We start from the raw sequence: 22,425 nt of genomic DNA, 5'->3' as shown, positions 1-22,425 counted from the left end.
ATTTTAATAATGATGTTTTTTAGTTTTCCAGAATGACATATATTGGATCTATAATCTTTCTCTAATATAGTAGCTAAATCAACCAAATTAACCCTACACGAGAGTGAGATAATGAATGTTATAATCCAATCACTCTTATTTTTATGATCTTTGAGGCTTGATCCCTGATGTCAAAAATACATAAAAACAAGTATATCTCTGATTTATTTCCCTTTGTATTTCTTCTTTCTCCTATAGTTTCTGAGCTCTAGACAAGTGGAAATTTTAATAGCGAATGAAAATAAGATAACACATGCTCAGTGATACCTTTCAGGCTAGATGCATTTTCATGATGGCACTAAACCAAGTGCAAATGGCTTGTGAAATTTTTATTACTAATCCTCTTCATAGGTGAAGAGTATTTGTGAGTTTCAACAGAGTTAAAGAGCCCAAAACACTTGATCTAAAGAATAAGCTATACCGGAGTTCCCATTGTGGCGCAGCGGAAACAAATCTGACTAGGAACCTTGAGGTTGCAGGTTCCATTCCTGGCCTCGCTCAGTGGGTTAAGGATCTGGCGTTGCTATGGCTGTGGTATAGGCTGGCAGCTGTAGCTCCAATTAGACCCCTAGCCTGGGAATCTCCATATGCCGCTAGTGCGGCCCTAAAAAGGCAAAGACCAAAAAAAAAAAAAAAAGAATAAGCTATACCATATTATGGAAGTGATTAGTTAACTTGGTACTTTTATATTTTATTCCAACCACTCATTTTTTTGTTTTCTTTTCATTTTTACTTGTCTCCCCCCGCACCCACCCCACCTTCCTTTCAGGGGAAAAGCTCATGCGATTCAGCTACCCAGACATTCACTTTGATATGAACTTAACCTATGAGAAGGAGGCTGAGCTGATGCAGTCTCATATGATGGACCAAGCCATCAACAATGCAATCACCTACCTTGGAGCTGAGGCCCTTCACCCTCTGATGCAGCACCCGCCAAGCACAATCGCTGAGGTGGCCCCAGTTATAAGCTCAGCTTATTCTCAGGTCTATCATCCAAATAGGATAGAAAGACCCATTAGCAGGGAAACCTCCGATAGTCATGAAAACAACATGGATGGGCCTATCTCTCTCATCAGACCAAAGAGTCGACCCCAGGAAAGAGAGGCCTCTCCCAGCAATAGCTGCCTAGATTCTACTGACTCAGAAAGCAGCCATGATGACCACCAGTCCTACCAAGGAAACCCTGCCTTAAATCCCAAGAGGAAACAAAGCCCAGCTTACATGAAGGAGGATGTCAAGGCTTTGGATGCTACCAAGGCTCCTAAGGGCTCTCTGAAGGACATCTACAAGGTCTTCAATGGAGAAGGAGAACAGATTAGGGCCTTCAAGTGTGAGCACTGCCGAGTCCTTTTCCTAGACCATGTCATGTACACCATTCACATGGGTTGCCATGGCTACCGGGACCCACTGGAATGCAACATCTGTGGCTACAGAAGCCAGGACCGTTACGAGTTTTCGTCACACATTGTTCGAGGGGAGCACACATTCCACTAGGCCTTTTCATTCCAAAGGGGACCCCTATGAAGTAACAAACTGCACATGAAGAAATACTGCACTTACAATCCCACCTTCCTCAGATGTTGACATATTTTAAAAAATATATTATTACTGTCATTAATTCTTATTTTGTGAGACACAGTGTCATTTGCTCTGCCTAATTACAATAAGGAAGAAACAGAAGAGAGAAGACACGGGGGATATTGGTTCTTGACAACTTGGCTGTTTATTTTGTGGGAATTTAAGAGTAGGTCATTTCTGCCATGCATAGATATAAGGTATATCATTCTTTGCAAAAAAAAAAAAAAATCACTTGATTCATGTTGATTCACCTAAGGATTCTAAATTTGCTAGTGATGTTCAGGATTATGATTGAAGAGAGGAAAGATTAGCATTTTCTGGGTAGGACTTTCACAGTTTAAAATGGGATAAGTAATTTTACTGTTCAAAGAAGAATTTGTTTCAAAATGTAAACTGTTTTTTTTTTTTTTTTCCTCTAGAGATCATGGAACACAAACACATTATTTTCAGTGATAACTCCTTGGATGAGTTATTGTTGTGGGTTCTATGTTTACTTCCCCTATGGAATTTATAATACGGTATGTTGTATACTGTACCATAAAGCAAAACTTTTAAACTACAGGTAGTTAAGGACAGCTACAATACATCTGAGGTCCTATGATCTTATTTTTCTAAACTTAAGCACTGTTTTTCCATAGTTTTGATGACTGGCATTTTATAGACACCCTGGCAGCCTTACTTTTAACACCTTTAACAAATAGTATTTTTATCTAGTTTTCAGAATAACATATGGTCTAAGAGTGGCTAAGAGGCAGTCAGTAGTTTCCAGAAGGGACCTCTACTTTTCTTAAATTTGTTTTGGGAAGTTTTCTTTTAATGTTGTAATGGCAGCATAGTATTCATATTTGTTTCTAAAAGTATGCTTACGATTGTCACTTTATCAGCATTTAATCAGTGTTAACCAGTCAGCAGAAAAATACAATTAGGCTAACAGTAGGGGGAAAAAAACCCAATCAGAAATCCCTTTTCTGGTATTTCTCCTTTCACTGATTTTTTTCAAGCTGTGACCACCCAGTGTTTTGTCCATACTCCATTCATCTTTTACTCTTCTAGTGGAAAGTCTGAAAAATCTTGCTATAGGCTATTTCTTTCAAAATCTCCTTTGAGCAATTGCTAATTTGACCCGAATGTGGTAACTTGAACTCCATAAGATTATGAAACTAGGGCTATTTATTCTAGTATTTCTTCAATAATAATATTTACCACTTTTGGTAAAAGGAAAAGGGAACTTCTTTGTAACTGGTACATTAACTATAGGTAAGACAAACAGAAATACCGCTTACTCTTACCTAGTTTGGAGTCTAGAATATGACACAACCTCCAAGCCAATGTGACCACATGTCCACATTTTTCTTTCTCTAAAACATGCAACTACTTATAAGTTCTTGTCAAAAATGAATTTCAGTCCCTTACTACAAAACTTTTCTTCTTATAGTCCATACATATGTTGCCATATTTCATATACAGATTTTAATTTCATTTATTTGGGTGCTCTAGTTTTTTGGTTTTGGTTTGGTTTTGGTTTTTTTGTTTTGTTTTCTTTTTGGTTTTTTTTTTTTTTTTTTTTTCCCAGTCCAATAGCATTAGAGGGAAGGAACTGAATGAACTGATTGAGATCATTTGAGGGGGACACACGCTGGGAGGGAGAGCTCACTGCTTGTATTTAGGGAGGACAGACTTGACCCTAATTGGATTATCTGATAACCATTGACGAATACTAAATTTGTTAAGCATTATCTGATAACTGCTCTTAAAAAAAAATCATTAAGTGGGATGCTGAACCTGTGTTTCTTAATGGAGAATGTTGTGAGAATTAGTAAGACTGTAGAACTCTGGACAGATGAGCAAATCTGGCCCCAATACTCTTCTTCCCTCACTTTCTAGTTTACCATCTGCTTATGTATACAGCTTCTCAGCACTAACCCAGCTAGAGCTAGACAAAAATGGTTACAACTCAACTCTATTTTACTAGCCCTCTGTGGTAATTATTTTTGGAGAAATGTCCAAACTCTTCCTTTCAATCTAAAAAAAAGCACCAAAACAGAGATGTGAAATGTTTTCAATAGACTGTCAACTGCCATTTTTTTCTCCTGCACACTATGGTACATTATTACATTGTGAACATTCATTGTACCAAAGGTAAACCATGTCTTTGAGACCCCCTTGTGCTACCTACCCTAACCACTCATAAATACTGAGAATTTCATATTTTTTTTCCTTTTGGAGGAAGGTAAATAGTGATTTTGTGTTTTACTACAATTTAAGGAAACATTTGGATGGCAGTCAATATGTTCGTAACTTTGGCTGTGTGTGAATTTCTGCTGGCATCATCTGTGAATTTTTTTTTTCTGCTTATTACTTTTTTTTCTTTCAGTATATGAACAATCATGTACCTACCTGGTCTGGGATGAAACTGAATTTAGGTGGCCCTGAAGACTTGTATAGTATCCCCATAAAAACAGTACTGATGCCCTCTCCTTTTCTGATTTTACCTTTTTGAAAATCTTTTTATTGAAAGGACTTAATAGTCTTAAGAGAGTATTTACTACAAGTATATACTTGTACTTCCTTAGCCTCATGATGCAAGGAACAGATAGAGGTAAAGATGGCTCAGGGTGTGGTAAGGGGCAAATGAGGACAAGGTTAATTCAGATGTGTAGGATAGACAGAATTTTTGTGGACACAGTGTTTTCTGGGAAACTCTGGATGGCTATATTTGCATCCCTTTTCTTCACCAAAGGAAATATGCAAGGTGGTAGCATCTAAAAATAAATATGAGGGTCAGACACCAAATAAATCAAGTTTTACATAACAGTTAGATGCCCAGTTTATTTAGGTGAGATTTCACATTACAGAGTATTTGAGGGACATGAAAATGGGTTAGCCTCTGTATTTTCCAGTTTGGCAAAAATTCAGAAATGCATCAATTACTTTGCCCTAGTAATGCCCAGAATTTTATCTTCAGCTCCAATTATAGAAGTGTATTGCCTCTCTCTAATAGTGGTGACTTTTAAAAAGCCATTTTCATCTGGCTTTTTAAGAGTGAAAGTGACCAATAAGCATGTTGGAAGAGATTGAGTTGTTAAAACATTCCATTGAGAATTTTCCAGAGACAAAATGGGGTCATGAGAAACTAGGATTCAGATTTGGCTACAAAGTAGGGAAGGTCTCTCCTCCATACATACAAGTAGTTGGATGTGTGCATCATAGTACATACATATACACACATTCTTTTACAAATTCATGAAAAGCAGCAGTTAGTGATCAAATGTGTTGCAAGAGCATAGAGTTAGAATTATAGTTAATATCTGAGCAATTTAGTAGGTTTACTTTACCATATTGTATTGAGAGATATTAAAGTTACTAATGTGTCTTTAGGACTAGTTGCAACAATTAAACTTAAACCTTGAGTCTACCATCAAATTCCAAAACAACAACAACGAAACTCTTAAACTGATTTGATATATGAAAGAAACACAGATTACTTTTGAGCAGAAAGATAAATAAAATAAGATTTTTCAAATTTCGCTTGTTGGCAAATGGAGGAATACAAGAATGTTTTGCTTATCTTGGTATTGTTTTTATTTATGGCTTTGTGTGTCGGTTGTACACTTAACAAAACCACGAAGCTTTTATATTTTATAATTGCTTGACAAAATCTTCATCAGTGAAGGCATTTAGATGAAAATTATGTTTCACTTATTTTCCAAATGTTATCTTTAAGTGATTCCTTATGGTGGAAAAAGAACAGAAAAGGCTGCAAAAATACAAACAAAAATTGTGTGCCCATGGTTTCAAGACAGAACTTAGATTATAGGAAGTACTGGCTACATTATGCTTTAACTTTGAATTGTTCATTTTACAAAAAGACATAAGTTACATTTGTGGTCATCTTTAATTATATTTTAATATATTATTTTAGTAAGTACTATCTGTATGAAGATTATTTTTAATCAGAAAATTCCCCAAACATGAAAGAAAAAAATAGTAGGGGATGAAATTGAAGTTTGTATATATGGAAGTTACCTTAGAAATGTTTTTAAACCTCCAGTTTCTGCAAGATAATTAAAACATACAGTAACTGGTCTTAAGACTCTGAATTTAATGTATTAAATACTTATAAAATTTATTTATATTGGTGCCTTTTTAAAATGCATTGAGGGAGTGTTGGTTAGCTATTGTAGCTCTACAACACTTTTATTATGTATTTTTAAAAATCACTTAAAATTGATTACTATATAATTCTTCTTCATGTTCTTAGGTCAAAACTGTTAGAGGAATTTCCAGTACATGTGCTTAAAGTAAAAGGAAACTCTGAAACAAGATATTTAATGTCTTTTTAGTTTGACAGTATTTCCGAATACCATTACAAAATTATGCGAGTAAAATATAAGGTAGAGGGAAATTGTAGCTGTGAATTGCATTATGGCATGTGTTTTTGTTTTGTTTTTAAGGAAGAATAAGTTCTAGTATCATACAAGGCTTTAGTAGTGAAATTTTTGGTCAATAAAATACAGTATTGTTTTGGAATTTCATCTATAGGCTAGTGTATCTGCTAGTCTTAGAACCTGTGTTTTCTAATCTGTTAATGTTTTATGGAATGATGTAAAGAAGCAGGTAATTAATCCTCCTTGAACAAAACAAAACTGAACAGTCATATCACATTGCTATTCTCCAAAGCATAATCTCAAATGGTTTCCTACCATGGTTGTGTATTACTTGCAATGGATGTGTTAGGATATGACAGCTTTTTAAAAAAAAATGAGCTGCTTGTTATACAAAGCAAATGTCATATGACCAAGAAGCTGTGATATGCTAGTGTTTCTTTTTATCATAGTGTATTGCTAGGCCAAATAATGACACCTTGAATATTTTTACACTTATTGCAGAAACCTAAATTTTTGGAATTTCCATAAGGTTTTTATGTAACATTATATTTCTAGCCTTTTAGTTTTCTCTTGCTGTACTGTAAGTTTGTGGGTATTTTTCACATGCACTCTTAGAAATAAGTTCCTAATTCTGTTTATGGGGTTTTTCTCCCATAACATTGCATTTGTATATTTTCTGTGTAAATTTGTTGTGAATTAACCTTTATCCCATACAGAGAGTGGTACGTGAATGACTAGTTTTCTAAGATGTCCTTTGTATTGTGAATAAAATATAAAATTTAGAGGCCCTCTGCTAAGCCACAAAAAGTACAGCATAAAACTTCACATAGGTACAAAGAAGCCAGTTTGCAGTTAATCGGGCCCTTCAAATTACCTCAAGTGACACACAGTAAGAAAAGCTTCTTGAACGGGTGGAGGTCACTGAATCCCCAACTATGCACTTATCAGGATTCTCCTTAACTTACTGGAAATGGCTTTTTCTTTTTTAATGAATACACTGTAACAAGGGAAGGACTCTGGGTTTTGTTTTTTGTTGTTTTATTCTTTTGTGGAAAAGTAGTTCTATTTCTGAAACTGTGATAAAATATTTTGACTGTCGAGCACTCTCGGATTTTGAACATAAATCACTTCACTTCCCCTTCTGCGTAACGAAGTTCTTTGAGATCTCTTAAATTTTGTCTACTCTCCTCCACCTCTTTTCTTCTTTCTGTCCATGTCCCTTCCATCATTGTCTCTGGATGTCTCTGCTTCTCTTTCCCCCTACTAGTTTGAAGCTTAACTCAACTCTTATTTCCAATTCATAGGTCTCTTAAGTCTTAATTTTTTGTGTGTGACTTTGGTTGGCTGTATAATCTGCTGACATATTTTTATACTCAAGTGTAGTTTTATATTTAAAAAAAAGTAGTTGGTTAAAACTAGTAAGGATATATAACCCTTGTGTTACTTTCATTTTCAAATATTGGGTATCTAAAATATGACTTCAGAGATTATGTAATCAGAATAATACGGTATGTTTGCCTTCCTTTTTTGCTGGATTTTGTGATCTGATTTGGTTTTTCTCCTAAAATATGTATTATGAGAGATTAAACAATTTTTTACATGAATTTAGAAAGATGTTAAAAATCTAAAGCAAAAGTCTTAACTGTCTCCCGGTTGGGAGAAAATGCTTTAACATTGCTCTAATAATATTCCAGGTTTGGAGGGGGCTCTCCAGGCTCCACATTTGCTCTTAATATAACCTTTTAGACCATGTGTTATTTGCAATCCCAAAACGATTGCTTTTGCTATTTAGTTTAAAAGATATCTTTCTTTTCTTCCTGTACAAGTGCAATACTTTCCTTGAAGTCTTAAAAACTATGGGGTTTTATAAAATTCTTCTTTAGTTAAAGACAAAAAGAAACCCTTGAAAATCATGGTATGTTAGGACACAACAAGCAAGGAGAAAAACACTCCACAGCCAAAAGATTAGAAAACATGGAAACCACTGGTCTAATCTCATGGTATCTTTATTTAGGCTAAATTTTCATTGACATTAGTAAGCTTTTGCCTCAGAAATGTGTCCTAAAGTTTAAATTCTTAAAGAACTGAATTTTCTTCTTAGACCCTTGCCCAGTGTTTTAAATTAAGAGCCTTTTTTTTTTTTTTTTTTTTTCTTATCTCATGTTTCTCCTTTTGGAAACTTTAAAAACAAAGCACTTAGCTCAGTTTTAAACACTTAACTATCACCTATTGGAGAAAATTTTTAAGAAATATTTGGAGCACTCCTGTTTTCATATGAGCTTAAGTAAGAAGTATTTTTCGTATCATACATATTTATATGTAGTATGCTGATTTTCTTTTTTTATACCTGTGTCCCTGTAGTAAAACTGCTGTAATGTAAATACATATTTTGTTAAAAGATAACATTTCTTTGGCATTTCTTTTAAAGGCAGTTACTGCATTTGTACAGTATGTGTCTTGGTCATTTTAGATTTTTTTTCTTTAACAATACCAAAGGTAATTAGACTACTTTAAAAACTAATTGCTTGACAGTTTCTAGGATATTTTGAGTTTTAGAAGCAAAAAAAAAAAAAAAAAAAAAAAAAAAAAAAAAGGTCAAACCAGTAAACCTCATTTTTTTCAAACTAATAATTTGGGGGAATAAAAACTATTGTTTAAAAAAGAAATATATATATAAATATATATGTAAAATTAAAATTCCAGACCTTGTATGTCAGGTTTGCTCAGTGTAATGTAGTTTTTTTAAGGCTCAAATACCATACCTCAGAAAATGAGGTTTACTATGGAAATACTGAAACAGTCTTTGCAGCTGTGTGACAAGTCACTCTGCTAAATACCAATTTGGAGACCTCTGCTAACAGTTTTATCACTGCAGACTAAAATGTGGGACTTGTATTTTCTTTGTTTTTAATGCACACACATACATGTTCTATGCATGTATGTGCGTATTGTGTATACGTGTATGAGTGTTGTATATGCATGTGTGAGTGTGTGTCCGTGTGTGTGTACAACTAAAGAAGCTGCAGAAACTTTGTAATACTTTGTGAAAAGGATTATATTATAAAGGTTTGTACTGTCTGAGTGCACAGCTACTGGAATAAATTTAGGGTATCTCAGGAACAAGCATATAATTTGTCCAAGATTTATTTCTTCTCAGAAGTGTAAGTGCAGTTTTTAATTCTGTATATTATTTAATATTTTACCAATAAAATAAACTTCTGACATAAAAAATTTGCTATAAAACTTTCTGGTGAAAATTCTGTACTCAAACACGTGTCTCAAATACAGAACACTGAACTGTTGAATCATATCAGGCTCAAGTTTTCATTGCCATGGTGTATATGTGTCTGTCACACTTCCTGATCCAGAGATCTGAATATACATGAGATCAGAAACCTCCATCATTACTTCCTAGTCCATCAGAGCAGAGACCCAAGTATTTTCTGATTTGTTAAGGAAGACATCTCTTTTCTCTTCAGGCAGTTTTCATGTATATTTTATTTTACCCTTAAAACAAATCTTAAAGGTATGTATGTCAGAGCCTATCCCCCTTTTATAGAAGGAAAATAGTAAGACCTGAGGGAAGAAAAGTTGTGACTTGCTCCAAAGTACACGATGAATTATACAAGTAGTCCAAGTAATGGTCAATCACCACATTCGAAACTAGCAATTCTAAGGAATCAGACCAAGATTAAATTAAGGATTAAGTCATAGAGATTGTTCAATCATATTGGGAAAAATGGGTTGTCTATTTCTGCTTCATGTTATACTGCTGCTGTGTGAGTCATAATCTCCTCCTCAGATTTTACAAATATAGTTTGTTTTAACATGAGACGTCTGTTCTGTTACAAATATCTTCAGAACTGGAAATGTAAACGGGCACATATGTTTGCAGTCTCATTTTATTTAGCTTTATCATTTATCCCCCGCCAAGTTAAAGTCCATTGTCACATTTGAGATCGCTGTTAGAATTTTTCTTCAAGAAGTACTCATAGACTTTTATGGATATTTATCACATTCCCCAATAATCTCACCTCTTCATGCCACATAGAATGAAAAAAGCTACAAATGCAAACAAAATTTTACTTTGTTGACCATCTCAATTCAAAACACTAACCTAACTTCTGGGGGAAAAGTACAAACAAATGAAGTAGCCTGGTTTAAAAAAAAAAAAAAGGGCAATCTTAAATTACTCTCAAGTGTTAAGTTTATGAAGGATCAGATCCTTTCGAGATCACCAAGAAATATCAAATTCTCCTGGTTTATAGTACTAACAAAAGTAAAATGAAAAAGAATTTTAAGCCTGCCATATGTTCTTGATTTTTCTGTTGCAGTAGGGTCAGAGAAATGATTAATAGTTAAAATATTGATATGCTTGTAAGACTTTGTATCAAACATGCTCAAGCCAAAGGGCTGTCCCTGGGGTGTGAGCCACCTGGTGAAGGAAGTTTATTTTTAGCGTTTTAGCAACTATACCTCTTGCTATTTTGGAGGTACTAAGATGAACCCATTAAACTTTCAACAAAACCTGTTTCATTAATAGCCCTACTAACAGTTCCCCATGTGATTTTTTTAACTTCTCACTAGAGATACCAATACGAATAACAACTGCTAAAATTGAATTTTGCTGCTTTTCTCTGGCGCAAAACTTGAGGGAGATGCTTCTGTAAACTAGCCTAACAGGCAGAAGGGAAGGAATTCACAAAGAGGATAAAGTGTCCAGAATCCCATTTAAAAATGGGGAAAAGTAGAGGGATATCCCAGAAAATAAACAGGTGCTCAATCTGAGAAAAAGTATTGTTAGCTTTTTTTGTTTCGCCCTTCTTGCTGCTCTGTAATTCCAAAGTATGCCTTAGATGAGACTGCTTTTAAAGTGAAGTTGTGTCTAGCCCTAAATAAATCTCTCTCAAAACAGTAAAACAGTTACTGCCCATATTGGTGTTGAGTTGTTTGTTCCAGAACTCCCTAAAAGAACTATATGAACGTGATCATCTGACCCACTGGAACATATGCAGGAAAGCAAGATTTTTAAATGCACAGGAAGAACCAAAGGCCAAAAGGAAGTAAGGTAAGCGTATGTGTATTGAACTCAACTGGGCCTTAGGTAACTGAAGAGGCAGGAGTCACTCAGTGCTGTCATTTTACAACTGATGGATATTGGGATTAGGATCAGCTGTCTCCACTAGGAATGTTTTGTAAAATCCATTCATGGGGAAGTAGGAGAATTTAACTAGGAGGGAATGGGAAAAAGTATGTATTCTATCAGTACCCTGGACCCACATCTTGGTTCTGGCTTGGTGGATATGAAAGCTGAAAAGACTATGGCCCACGCAGCTTTTTCAAATGATGGGGAAGTTTCTAACTCTTACTTTTCCCCCCATTCAAAGGGAGGGTTGGGGGTCCTAGGACATCTGGCTATTAAAGTAGTAAAAGTGAACATGTATCTCCCAGTCCAGGGAGTAAGTGACCTTATTTTCTCTCCTTTTTTCCTCTTTCCCTTGTCTTTTCTCATTATGTCATATAATTCATCTACCCCCCTTTCCTTCCAGCCTCATTCTCACCTTCTTCCTCATCTGTGTCCACATGAACCTTTGTTCTCTTTCTGCTCTCTTCTGTTGTATTATCTGCTGTCTGTATCACAATTCTGATTTCCTAATCTGATATACAATCTCTTTCAATATGATTTAGTACAACCAAAATATGAGTTTTAGCTATACTCCTTTTTTTTTTTTTTTCCCCTAAGAACTTTACAAATTAGCATGGTTGTTACTGGCTTCATCTAATTTACGCTCAAAAGTTTCATGGAAAGTATAGGCTTAAAAAAAGAAAGGAAAGTATAAGCTACCTGATATTTAATTAATAAGGAAATAAGTTCAGGTTGGTTGTGAATTTGTTCATAAATACCTCCAATATGTGAAAAAGCTAAAACTAGACTCTAATTCTGGATGTATTTAGTTCGGTGTTTCATTTTCAAAAATAAGTCACATTAGTAAAGGAGAATAGCAAATCTATAGTCTGAATATTTGTACCCCCCTGCCACCCCACAAATTCATGTTGAAATCCTAATGCCAATTTGATGGTCTTAGGAGGTGGGGCCTTTGGAAAGTGATTAGGTCATGAGAGTAAAGCCCTCTTGAATGGGATTAATGCCTAAGAGTGAAACCTCACAGAGTTCTCTAGTCCCTTCCACTATGCGAGGGCCTTCACCAGAATGTGATCACACTGATGCCTTGATCTGGGTCTTCCAGGCTCCTGAATTGTTAAGAAATAAACTATCATTGTCTATAAGTTACCTAGTCTGTGGTATTTTGTTGTATCAGCCCAAATGGACAAAGACAACAAATATTACAAAGCAGTGATAACAAAAATTAATGTTTCAACAGACATAACTTATAAGTCATGTTTTACTTACTGTAATTCTTAAACAGAATAATTCTAGATAAACTCATTGACAAAGTCAGGAAGGGAAAACACAGCATTAAGTAGCAAGGTGAAAACAATCTGAAATTAAATTTTTTCTGCAGAAATTTTAAAGATGGATAAATTATCCTAAACATGATCTACTGAAGACTGCTTTCATACTTGATTATTTGCCAAATTTCCTCGATAATTAATGGAATTCTTTTGTAAGTCACTTTATCCATGTTCTCATACTCATTTTCTTTCCTTATTGCACAATGTAATTTCCTGTATTTATATTTTGTTTTCCAACTCCTTTCTATTTAAAAACCTTGAACTGACTTATCACAAGTAATATAAATTTATTGGTACTGGAAACCCTGTCCATAATCTCCAAGTGTTTACAATGAGAAGTTGTCAATGCTTCCAAATTCAGGGAGGGGCCTGGACATTGTGCTTAATCTTCTAAGGTGCTAAAACCTGTCTATTAATTTACCACCTTATTGTTAATTCTCTAGCATAAGAGAGCTTCCAAGATTCACCCCAGTTCCAACTCCAGCCATTGTGTAGGGAGTGATATCTTTATGATAAAATCTGACCTCATGTTGTCTACCCTCAGGAATGAGACATGTATAACCATCTGGAATTTCTTGGCTTTGACCTGACAAGTTTCCTTGTCTTCAGGATGGTTGTTGTATTTACGCCTACCATCATGTCTTCCTAGTCCCATTCGACAATGTAAGTAAGCAACCTGATGTTTTGGCCTTCCAACAGTCTATCCTTTGTCTCCCCACCCCACCCTACCTCCTTTCTTGTTTTATTTATTTATTTGCATCAGATGGTAACATGCATATATATTACCATTACTTGATAACACTCAAGTGAAAAAAACTGGGACAGCAAATGACTCATGTTTTTCCAAACGCTCAGCCACATTGCGTTGTAGTCATAACAAACGGCAGTGTGGCTATACCAATGTATAACAGTAATATATTTTCCAAGTTACAAGTATAAGCCCAAAGTCTTCCCCTCTTTTAATGTTTTGACAAGTCTGATTATAGCTAAGAATGTGATAACGATCACATAAGAGCATGAGAAAAACTGCTTCGGGCACAGGTAAAGGGGCAACGGCTCTCTATTCACCAAGAAGAATTTAAGTGGCTTTCTTGGGTCTTTGAGATACAAAACAAGTTGTTGCCTAGTTCTTTTGAATCAGCACTACATTATTATATTCCTTATACTTTTTTGTTTTTAATTGAAACTCTAAAGTGGACATATGATACTATTTAAACTACAGTATACTGGAAAATATTATCTGCCTTAATTATAAAAACATGGTTTTGGCTTTTTAAAAAATATTAAACATCATCTTGAGATACCTGCCACCATATTCAATATGATTTTTTCAGCATTGATGACATACTCATTTGTGCTCTATTTTGTACTCTTCTTAGAGTAATTTATCCTGGTTCATAGTTTATAACCTATAGAATGCTTATTATTAAATAGCTTGATATGGAGTGGTGATTCTGAGGCATTGTTAAAATTTGCTAACATATTCTATCAATGTAGATTATTTTAATTACATAATTTTTTTAAGATGAAGTATGTTGGATGCGCTTGAATGAGTTATGTTATACTTCTGTATATGACTCAGAAAACATGGCACAGTTATCTCGGTTTAAAAAAAAAACTCCAGAAATGACCAAGAAAATGGAGGGTATGTGTTTTCTTTTCTATGGTGATGTGGTTCATATTAATGTCAGTATGCCTTGCCAGCTACATTTCCAATTGTGTATATAACCCAACTACAATTATTAGTCACCATGTGGAGGTTTATAAGTAGCTTTGGGCAATGCTAGCATCCTATGGTAACCTCGCATTTTCAAGCATCCGGAATGGGGATCTCTCAGCCTGTGGCTGTTGGACAGCGTCACCCTTAATAATACACCAAACACAGGGTTAAAGTACAACCGGTATAATTTGTTCACTTGTTACACTTTTAAATCTGCAAACTTTCTGGTTTTTATTTTTGTGTTGTTTGTTCTTTAGTTCTCTGGAGGCTGAGTTATAAATAACCCCTTACATTTCTCAGAAGCAGAGACTTTTTATACATTTCTTACTTTTAAGAAAGACTTATTTTCACTGTTTGAAGCCCATGTAAATTACAAACGCAATAGTCTGGAAGAGGAAAAGAGCTTTAGCTTCTAAATTTGCTTTGTTCTATGAGATCTAAATTCACCCCATTTGTCCAGCTATTATGGCAGAACTCCGTAATAAAACTAATTTGGAGAAACAAGGACATGTACGTCATTGGCCATCTGAATGACAGTAAGAGTGAATGCCCTATCTCACTCCATTTATCACTATGTACAAAACAGGCTTGATTTATACGTAGTAACACCTAATTCATGACAGTGCAAGGCTTTTTGGTATTTTACTATAAGGTTAGGCTATGTATGAGTCTAACTGTGACAAATGTCCTTGATCATTTTATTTGTATTAAATAGAGAATATTTAGAAGATAAAGTTATAAAAGAATGTACACATTTTAAAACCTAGATTTAAACCCAATTCTGTCAAGGTGAAGGGAGTAAATTATTATCATTTGAAGGTGTAAGTTTTTTGTTTTTGTTTTGCTTCTTAGGCTACACCTGCAGCATATGGAAGTTTCCAGGCTAGGGATCTAATTGGAGCTACAGCTTCCAACCTACACTACAGCCACAGCAATGCAGGATCTGAGCCATGTCTGTGACCTACACCAAAGCTCATGGCAATGCCAGATTCCTGGCCCACTGAGTGAGGCCAGAGATCAAACCCTCATTCTCATGAACACTTGGATTTGTTTCTGCTACACCACAATGGTAACTCCCAGGTTTTCTTTTTTTTTTTTTTTTTCTTTTAAATTTTAGGAACCCTGAAGAAATTACTTGATAAATAGTTCTAAAAGAACAAAAAAACAAGTATGAAGCAACATATTCACATTTTCGTTCTAGGATCTGGCCCCATGAACATTATTTATGCTGGGATTCTTGGCAAGGTCACTTTGTGTCCTTGGAAAGGTTTAGCAAATGTGTACAGAATCAGCCTGTAGGATGAGGCTTTAAGAGGACTGAATATGCAGATGACTTCATTTCCAACATTAAATTTGAGTCTACTTGGAAAGTTTGGGAAAGGACCATAAGCTTTGCCCCTTTTCTTTCTATTCCATCTCTTACTTTTGTGCATGTTTGGTTACTGTTACAGCATTCACTAATAAAATCATTTAAAACTTAAGGGATTAGAATGCCTGCTGCCAGCAAGCCGCTTTTCTAAGTACTATAGGGAAGTCATTCATTTATTTAATACTTCCAATTTGTCACATTTGGTGCCTAGGACATAATATTGAATATGACACAGGATGTGTACTCAAGGAAATTACCTTACAGGGAGGAAGAAAACAAATGTTTAGGATTAAAACATGGTAGTTATTACTATAAATGTAAGAGTAAAATGCTGGGAAACTAAATAGAAGGGGAACATAATTTAGTGATGAAGTGAGAAAAAGTATTCTGGTAGAAGTGACATCTCAGTTGAGTCCAAAAAGATAAATCAAAGTAAATTTGATGAATGCGGAAAAGTGAGAAAGGAAGACAGAAAGTGTGTGCTAAGCAGAGGGAGGGCATCTACAAACTCCTGGAGGAGAGAGTAAAGAGAAACCCACAGACAAATGGACAAGAGGAAGAGGCCAAAGGAGAGTCAGAAAGAGATAAGGGAAAGGGAGAGAATAATTATCAATGGTTACCTTCAGGAAATTGCATGCTCAATATGGCTGGAGTATAGGATGAGAATAGGGACATAGCAAGAGATAAAACTCGAGAGATGAGTAGAATCAGATATTAGGGCTTTGCTTTTTGATTCAGGGAATTTAAATTTATCCCAAGGGAAATAATAACCAATGAAGATTCTACTGGGGAGTGACATGGTTAGGTTTGCAAAACCGCTTGGACTTCCGCATGAGATTAGGTTGGAGGGATGCCAGGCTGGAAGTAGAAGCGACTGCAGTGAATCCTGGAAAAGCAAACTGGTGGTTGATGCTATGAGACTGCATAGACTCCAAAGATATTTAAAAGGTAGAAGTGCTGGACTGGTGATTGATTGTGTGTAGGTAGGGAAGAAAAATGATAAATTAAGGATGACACTCTAGTTTCTGAGTTGGAAGAGTAAGTACATGGGGGTGCCATTTGTTGACATCAAAATCACAGAGGGAGAAATAGATTTGAGGGATAGAAGGATGAGGAACATACAGAAGATGATGAGTGTGAAATACCAAGGTGACATCCAAGTTGAGATGCCTAGTAGGACATTGAAGATACAGGTTAATATCAGGAGAGAGATCTGAGCTTAAGTTTCTATAAACCCCTCTTGGATATCATACTGATATTCACACAATATGACATATAGAGTATATGGTAACATGGAACCACAGAGTGGATGAGATCATCTAGGGAGAGTGTAGATTAAAAAATAATAATAATAAAAAAATTTTAAAAAAATTTAAAAAAGAAAGAAAAAGACCTTAAAGTCAAACTCAGGGGTTAAACTGTAAAGTATAAGAAGAATTTCATCAAGGAATGTTTAAAACAGTAGAAGGAATGAGATGTACAAAAATGACTATAAAAAAGTTGTGCCCAAGAGTCAACACCCAGGTATTGGGAAAAGGTATTGGAGCCAGGAACAGCCTCATAGAAAAGCGGATATTTAGGAGATTATTTTGAAAATTTTATGTGGAAGTTCTCAGCAAGATAATTAAAAAGTTGGGTTGAAGTTGCCTTACAGAAGTTTAAGGGAAACGTCCCTCTGAGTGAATGTGTCTAGGAAAAACAGAACCAGAAACCTCAAACAGGCACAACCTAGAACCTGCCTGGCCAGACGGTGAGTGGTGAGTACACCTCAGCTGGGGGTGGGTGGGGTCTAGTCATGTGTGTCTCCTTCACTCGTGAAGGTTTGAACAGTTTCCTGTTTCTCTTTGTGATGTGTGCAATGACTAATATTTTAAAGTGTTCTGTTATAAATGTAGCATACATATGTAAAAAAATAGGTGTCTGTTGGCACTTATTTGAATGCGGCAAGTATTATCATCTTATTTTGAGCGAGAAGTCTCATCTCAATACACAGAGACAGAAACAAGGGGCCTCCTAACAAGTCCCTTGGTAAACTTATTTATACAAGCCTTTTTTTCTCCACAACTAGTTAATCACAGGACAGGGGACTGGGGTTTCATCACATTGCAATGGCTCTTTCTTCACTCTATTAGTCATCCAAGTTTGATCTTTTTTTAAAATCTTTTTAGGGTTGCACCCTCAGCATAAGGAGGTTCCCAGGCTAGGGGTCAAATCGGAGCTGTAGCCTCTGGCCTACACCACCGCCACAGCGACGTGGGATCCACGCCATGTCTGCGACCTATACCACAGCTCATGGCAAAACCAGATCCTTAACCCACTGAGCAAGGCCCCAGATTGAACCTGTGTCCTCATGGATGCTATTCAGATTTGTTTCCACTGAGCCTCAACGGGAACTCCAAGTTTGCTTTTTTTTTAATTTGTGTTAGTTCCTTCAATACCACTGGCTTTTCAGTCTGCAAATTAGATCTCTTTACCAAATGCTAAGCTATTTTTTTTCTCCTATCATTCAAGATACCACTGGGGATCAATCTACTCTAGGAAACCTACTCAAACCACATATGGGAAATACAATATACTCCATGGAGAGAAACAATGGCATGGATAATTTTTTTTTCTCTTTTTTTTTTCCCCCACTTTTTAGGGCCCCACCCATAGCATATGGAAGTTCCCAGGCTAGGGGTTGAATTGGAGCTACAGCTGCCAGCCTACATACACCAGAGGTCCAGCAATGTGGGATCCGAACCATGTTTGCAACCTACACCACAGCTCATGGCAACACCGGATCCCTGACCCACTGACTAAAGCCAGGCCTTGAACCCACATCCTCATGGATACTAGTCGGATTCATTTCTGCTGCGCCACAACAGAAACTCCTTGGATAATTTATACAAATGTTCTTATTCCATGAGTTAAGTAATGCCTTAGGGTAGATCTATATCCTTGGGTCTGATTTGCTTTATAGAATCTCTTCACCACCTCATTTTCCACGTTCCTCTAATTCAGACCACATATTCTACCTTATTGCTCAGGTTTGTGTCGTTTTTCCTGAGGAGTCCTCATCTGCCTTTCCTCGTTGCTGTTCACCTATGAGTCTATTAAAAAAAAAAAAAACAAGCAGAGAATATTCATATTCAAAAATAGCTGGCAAGTAAGAAGAATTGATCAAGGCCAGGAAATGTTTTACTTCTACTCCTAGAATAGGTTTTAACTTACTAGGTGATTGAAGGAGACATATTAGAGGTGAAAGACCATAAGCTTTGGGGTTCATAGACCAAGGAGACCCCACGATTTGCTTTGTAATATTACTTAAGTTATTTAATATTTTCCAGCTCAGATTCTTCATCTAAATTGGTGACAAGAATACCTACGTGGGAGTTCCTGTCGTGGCACAGTGGTAACCAACCAGACTAGTATCCATGAGGACATGGGTTTGATCCCTGGCCTCGCTCAATGGGTTAAGGATCCAGCATTGCCACAAACTGTGGTGTAGGTCACAGACGCAGCTTGGATCTGGTGTTACTGTGGCTGTGGTGTAGGCCAGCAGCTACAGCTCTGATTCGACCCCTAGCCTAGTAACTTCCATATGCCGCAGGTGCAGCCCTATAAAAACAAACAAAAAGGAAAAAAAAAAAAAGCTTACATGGCAGAGGTATTTTATTTATTTATTTATTTGTTTGTTTTTATTTTCACTGTACAGCATGGGGACCAAGTTACACATACATGTATACATAATTTTTCCTCCCATTGTTGTGTTGCAATGTAAGTATCTAGACATAGTTCTCAATGCTACGCAGCAGATCTCATTGTAAATCCATTCCAAGAGCAATGCAAATTATTCATGTATTAATTTTTCTTGGAACTACTACATATGCCATTTCTGTATTAAACGTAAGATATAAAAATGAAAGCAATCTCCTGCCTTCAGTAATCTGTAATAGATGAAAAGAAAACAGAAACAAAATCAAATGATTGAATATTTTAAAGTGGTATGTTGGGAGTGGGTGTATAATACAGTGAAGGCAGAAAAAGGGAACTTTTATATTTTACTTTGGAGGATGGAGAGATCAGTTAGGGAAATCAGCCTGTAAATTAAAGTGCTCAATTGTATATAAAATAGATAATTAACAAGGACCTACTGTATAACATAGAGAAATCTACTCAATATTCTATAAACCAATATGGGAAAAAAGAATGGATATATGTATATGTTTAACTGAATCCTTTTGCTGTACACCTAAGACAAATACAATATTTTAAGTCAACTACACTCCAATAAAATTTTTAAAAAAAGGTGTTGACAGTGAGCTATAGTGGAGGAAGGATAGGCTATAACGAGTAGATATTCCACATATTCATTAATACAGTAATTCTTTCAGCACACATTTATTGTGTGCCCCTTACATAGTGGTGAGCCTCATGGTGAATAAAAAGAGATGATTTCTCAGCTATGCATGTATCTCCTGTCCTCACAGTGCATACAGTCAATGTGGAAGTGACACAGCTATGTTAACAGAGCACTCTTAACAGACCTCCACTTAACTGACTTGGCAAATTAACTAATACTATCAATTGCTTTTGCAAAACAAACTGATTAATATTCCGGGCTCAGTGAAAGCTCACAGCCAGTAGGCTACGCTCCAGTAAGCCTACACACTTCTCCTCTCATTTGTTGAGTTGCACACTTGCCAAGAATTAGTTGTGTTTATGCCCAAACTATTTATGACAGTTGACTTATTATTGTAACCATGTAATATAATTAAACGTTGCTTACATAATTCAGTGAAATAGAGTGTAAAATGAAAGACTTGTTTCTTTGAAAATTAAGTTGAATATTTTGGAAAGACACAAGAGGAATCATTGAAAATATTTCTATAAAAATTATAAAAAGGATATACAACCAGAAAAGACTCAGAAAAAAAGTCTTAATAATCCAGAAAATTTTACATTCAGATTAGTTGGCAAATGTGTAGCTTCTCACTCTGTTTTAAGTTATCACTCCACTTTAAATAAAGTGAAACTAAAACTTACACATGGTGCACTATGGTGGCTCTTTAACCAACATACCCATCTCCAAATTAAAATCCATAGCCTTACAGCAAAAAACTGGTGATGTGCATTTAAAGTATTAGGACAAAAAATAAAAAATAAAAACAAAAAACAAACTTTAAGGTATGTACATAACATTTTTAAAGCTCCTCAATTTGATTCTACTTTAATTATTAGCAGTCATATATGATGAAAGCTTCTAGTAGAGAAATTGATGTAATGATATGGAAATACTGGGACCTTAGAAAGAATTAATCAATCCTAGAGAACAAGAGCTCTGAAGCAGAGTAAGCCAGGCCAAGGAAAGAGGTAGGGTAAAGATAGCATCCCATGCAGACAAAACAGAGACCAAAAAAAAAAAAAAAAAAAAAAAAAAAAAAAAAAAAAAAAAAAGACATGAGGAACTGAAAAAAGTTCAATGTAGCTTGACTACACTGTGTGAGAGTGAACATGCCAAGTTGACTGGGCTGGTAGTGGTAGGAGGGGCCAGATCCAACTCTTGGAAATCCTTATCAATCATGTTAAATCTGAACTTATCTTGAAGGGTTTTAAGTTATGATACTTCTATTATTAGATCTGAATTAAGGTAAAATAACAGGTTGAATATAGAGGCTGATGAGTTAGTGGGCAGCAAAGTTGAAGGAAGAAGATAAGTTCATCTATGTAAGAGATGATGGCAGCCTAGAGTAATGTGTAGCAGTGGATTTGGGAATGTGTGGAGGGATTTTAGAGATATTAGTGAGGTATAATCAAGGGATTTTAGAGATATTAGTGAGGTATAATTAGATAATGATAACTAGCTGAAATGCAGGGCTAAAAAAAAGAGTGGTAGTGGTCAAAGATAGATTCTCCTAGATTTCTGGCTTAGAAATTGGGTAGATAGTGCCATTTACAGAAGTGTATAACTTGAATGAGAAAAAAGTTAGTTCAGGAGGGTGGCGGGAATAATGAAGTCTCTTCTGAGATTACTGTGCATGATTATGTCACTTATAAGGCCATTAAGTGGGAGAGTCCTGGAGCGACTGGGTATATGGGGTTCAGGCAAGAGGTAAAGCTTAGGAAGAAAAAGGAAAAAAGAGGATTTGTTGGCATCTGCATACAGGTGGTAATTGAAACCATAATGTATAATGTATAAACTCCAAAAGAGAGTTAGCAGACTATAAAAAAACAGAAAAACAGAAAAGAAAAGAAAAATGCATAGGAAAGAGTCCTGGGGGACAGAATATTGAAGCGTGAGTAGGAAAAAAGAGAACTCAAAAATGCAATTAATACAGGAGCAGCCAAAAAATCGAGAAGGAAGGGGAGTATTCAAAGGGTCCATTACTGCTGAGTGACAATGCCCAGTGGACTTAGGAGCCCATAAGTCGTGAGTGCCTGGGATGAAGGGTACATTCAAGGGTGCACCTAGAGCCTAAGGAAGAAAGGAAGACTGCACTGGGATGAGGAGTGAGGGGGAGATGCCGGAAGGGAGGTGGGAAGTGCATTATTTTGCTGTTTCAAGAGTCATATGCAAGGTGAGGTATAGAAAGAGAAAAGCCTGAGAAGTTGAAAAGGGCCATGTCCGGAGGGCCTTGTGTGCCAAACCAAAGGGAGGTGCATTTTACCCTACAGAAAATGCAGAACAGGTAGTAAAGTCCACAGAATAGAAACCAGCTTTGACAACAACAAGGAGGATGGGATTAGTGTGGGATGAGAAACTGGTCAAGGAGGCTGGTTAACACAAAGATTTTGTCAATGATGGGGTTGCACACAGATGTGCTCAGGCAGTTTGCTATTGAAAATATTGTACTAAAAGTTGCACCAGGCTGAAA

The 22,425-nt window shown here is 35.9% G+C and overlaps 2 protein-coding genes across 37 annotated transcripts in view; one reads left to right on the top strand and one right to left on the bottom strand.

Moving 5' to 3' along the window:
* IKZF2 (IKAROS family zinc finger 2) overlaps nt 1–9,236 on the top strand; it is a 166,363-nt gene extending 157,127 nt beyond the window's left edge. For all 33 annotated transcript variants that reach the window (XM_021076006.2, XM_021075998.2, XM_084998998.1 and 30 more), the window contains one exon: nt 809–9,236. In XM_021076006.2, the coding sequence (XP_020931665.1) occupies nt 809–1,533 (725 nt within the window). In that variant the 3' untranslated portion in view covers nt 1,534–9,236. The remainder of the gene's footprint in view (nt 1–808) is intronic.
* The window catches only part of LOC110257137 (PC-esterase domain-containing protein 1B-like), a 276,259-nt gene that overhangs the window by 84,123 nt on the left and 169,711 nt on the right, over nt 1–22,425 (bottom strand). The window lies entirely within an intron of this gene.

The sequence above is a fragment of the Sus scrofa genome, chromosome 15, assembly GCF_054392235.1.
Source record: "Sus scrofa isolate SSC_HxYL_T2T_F1_AM1 chromosome 15, Sscrofa_HxYL_maternal_Yorkshire_Landrace_v2.0, whole genome shotgun sequence".
NCBI lineage: Eukaryota > Metazoa > Chordata > Mammalia > Artiodactyla > Suidae > Sus > Sus scrofa.
This window is presented reverse-complemented; position numbering and strand designations above follow the sequence as displayed.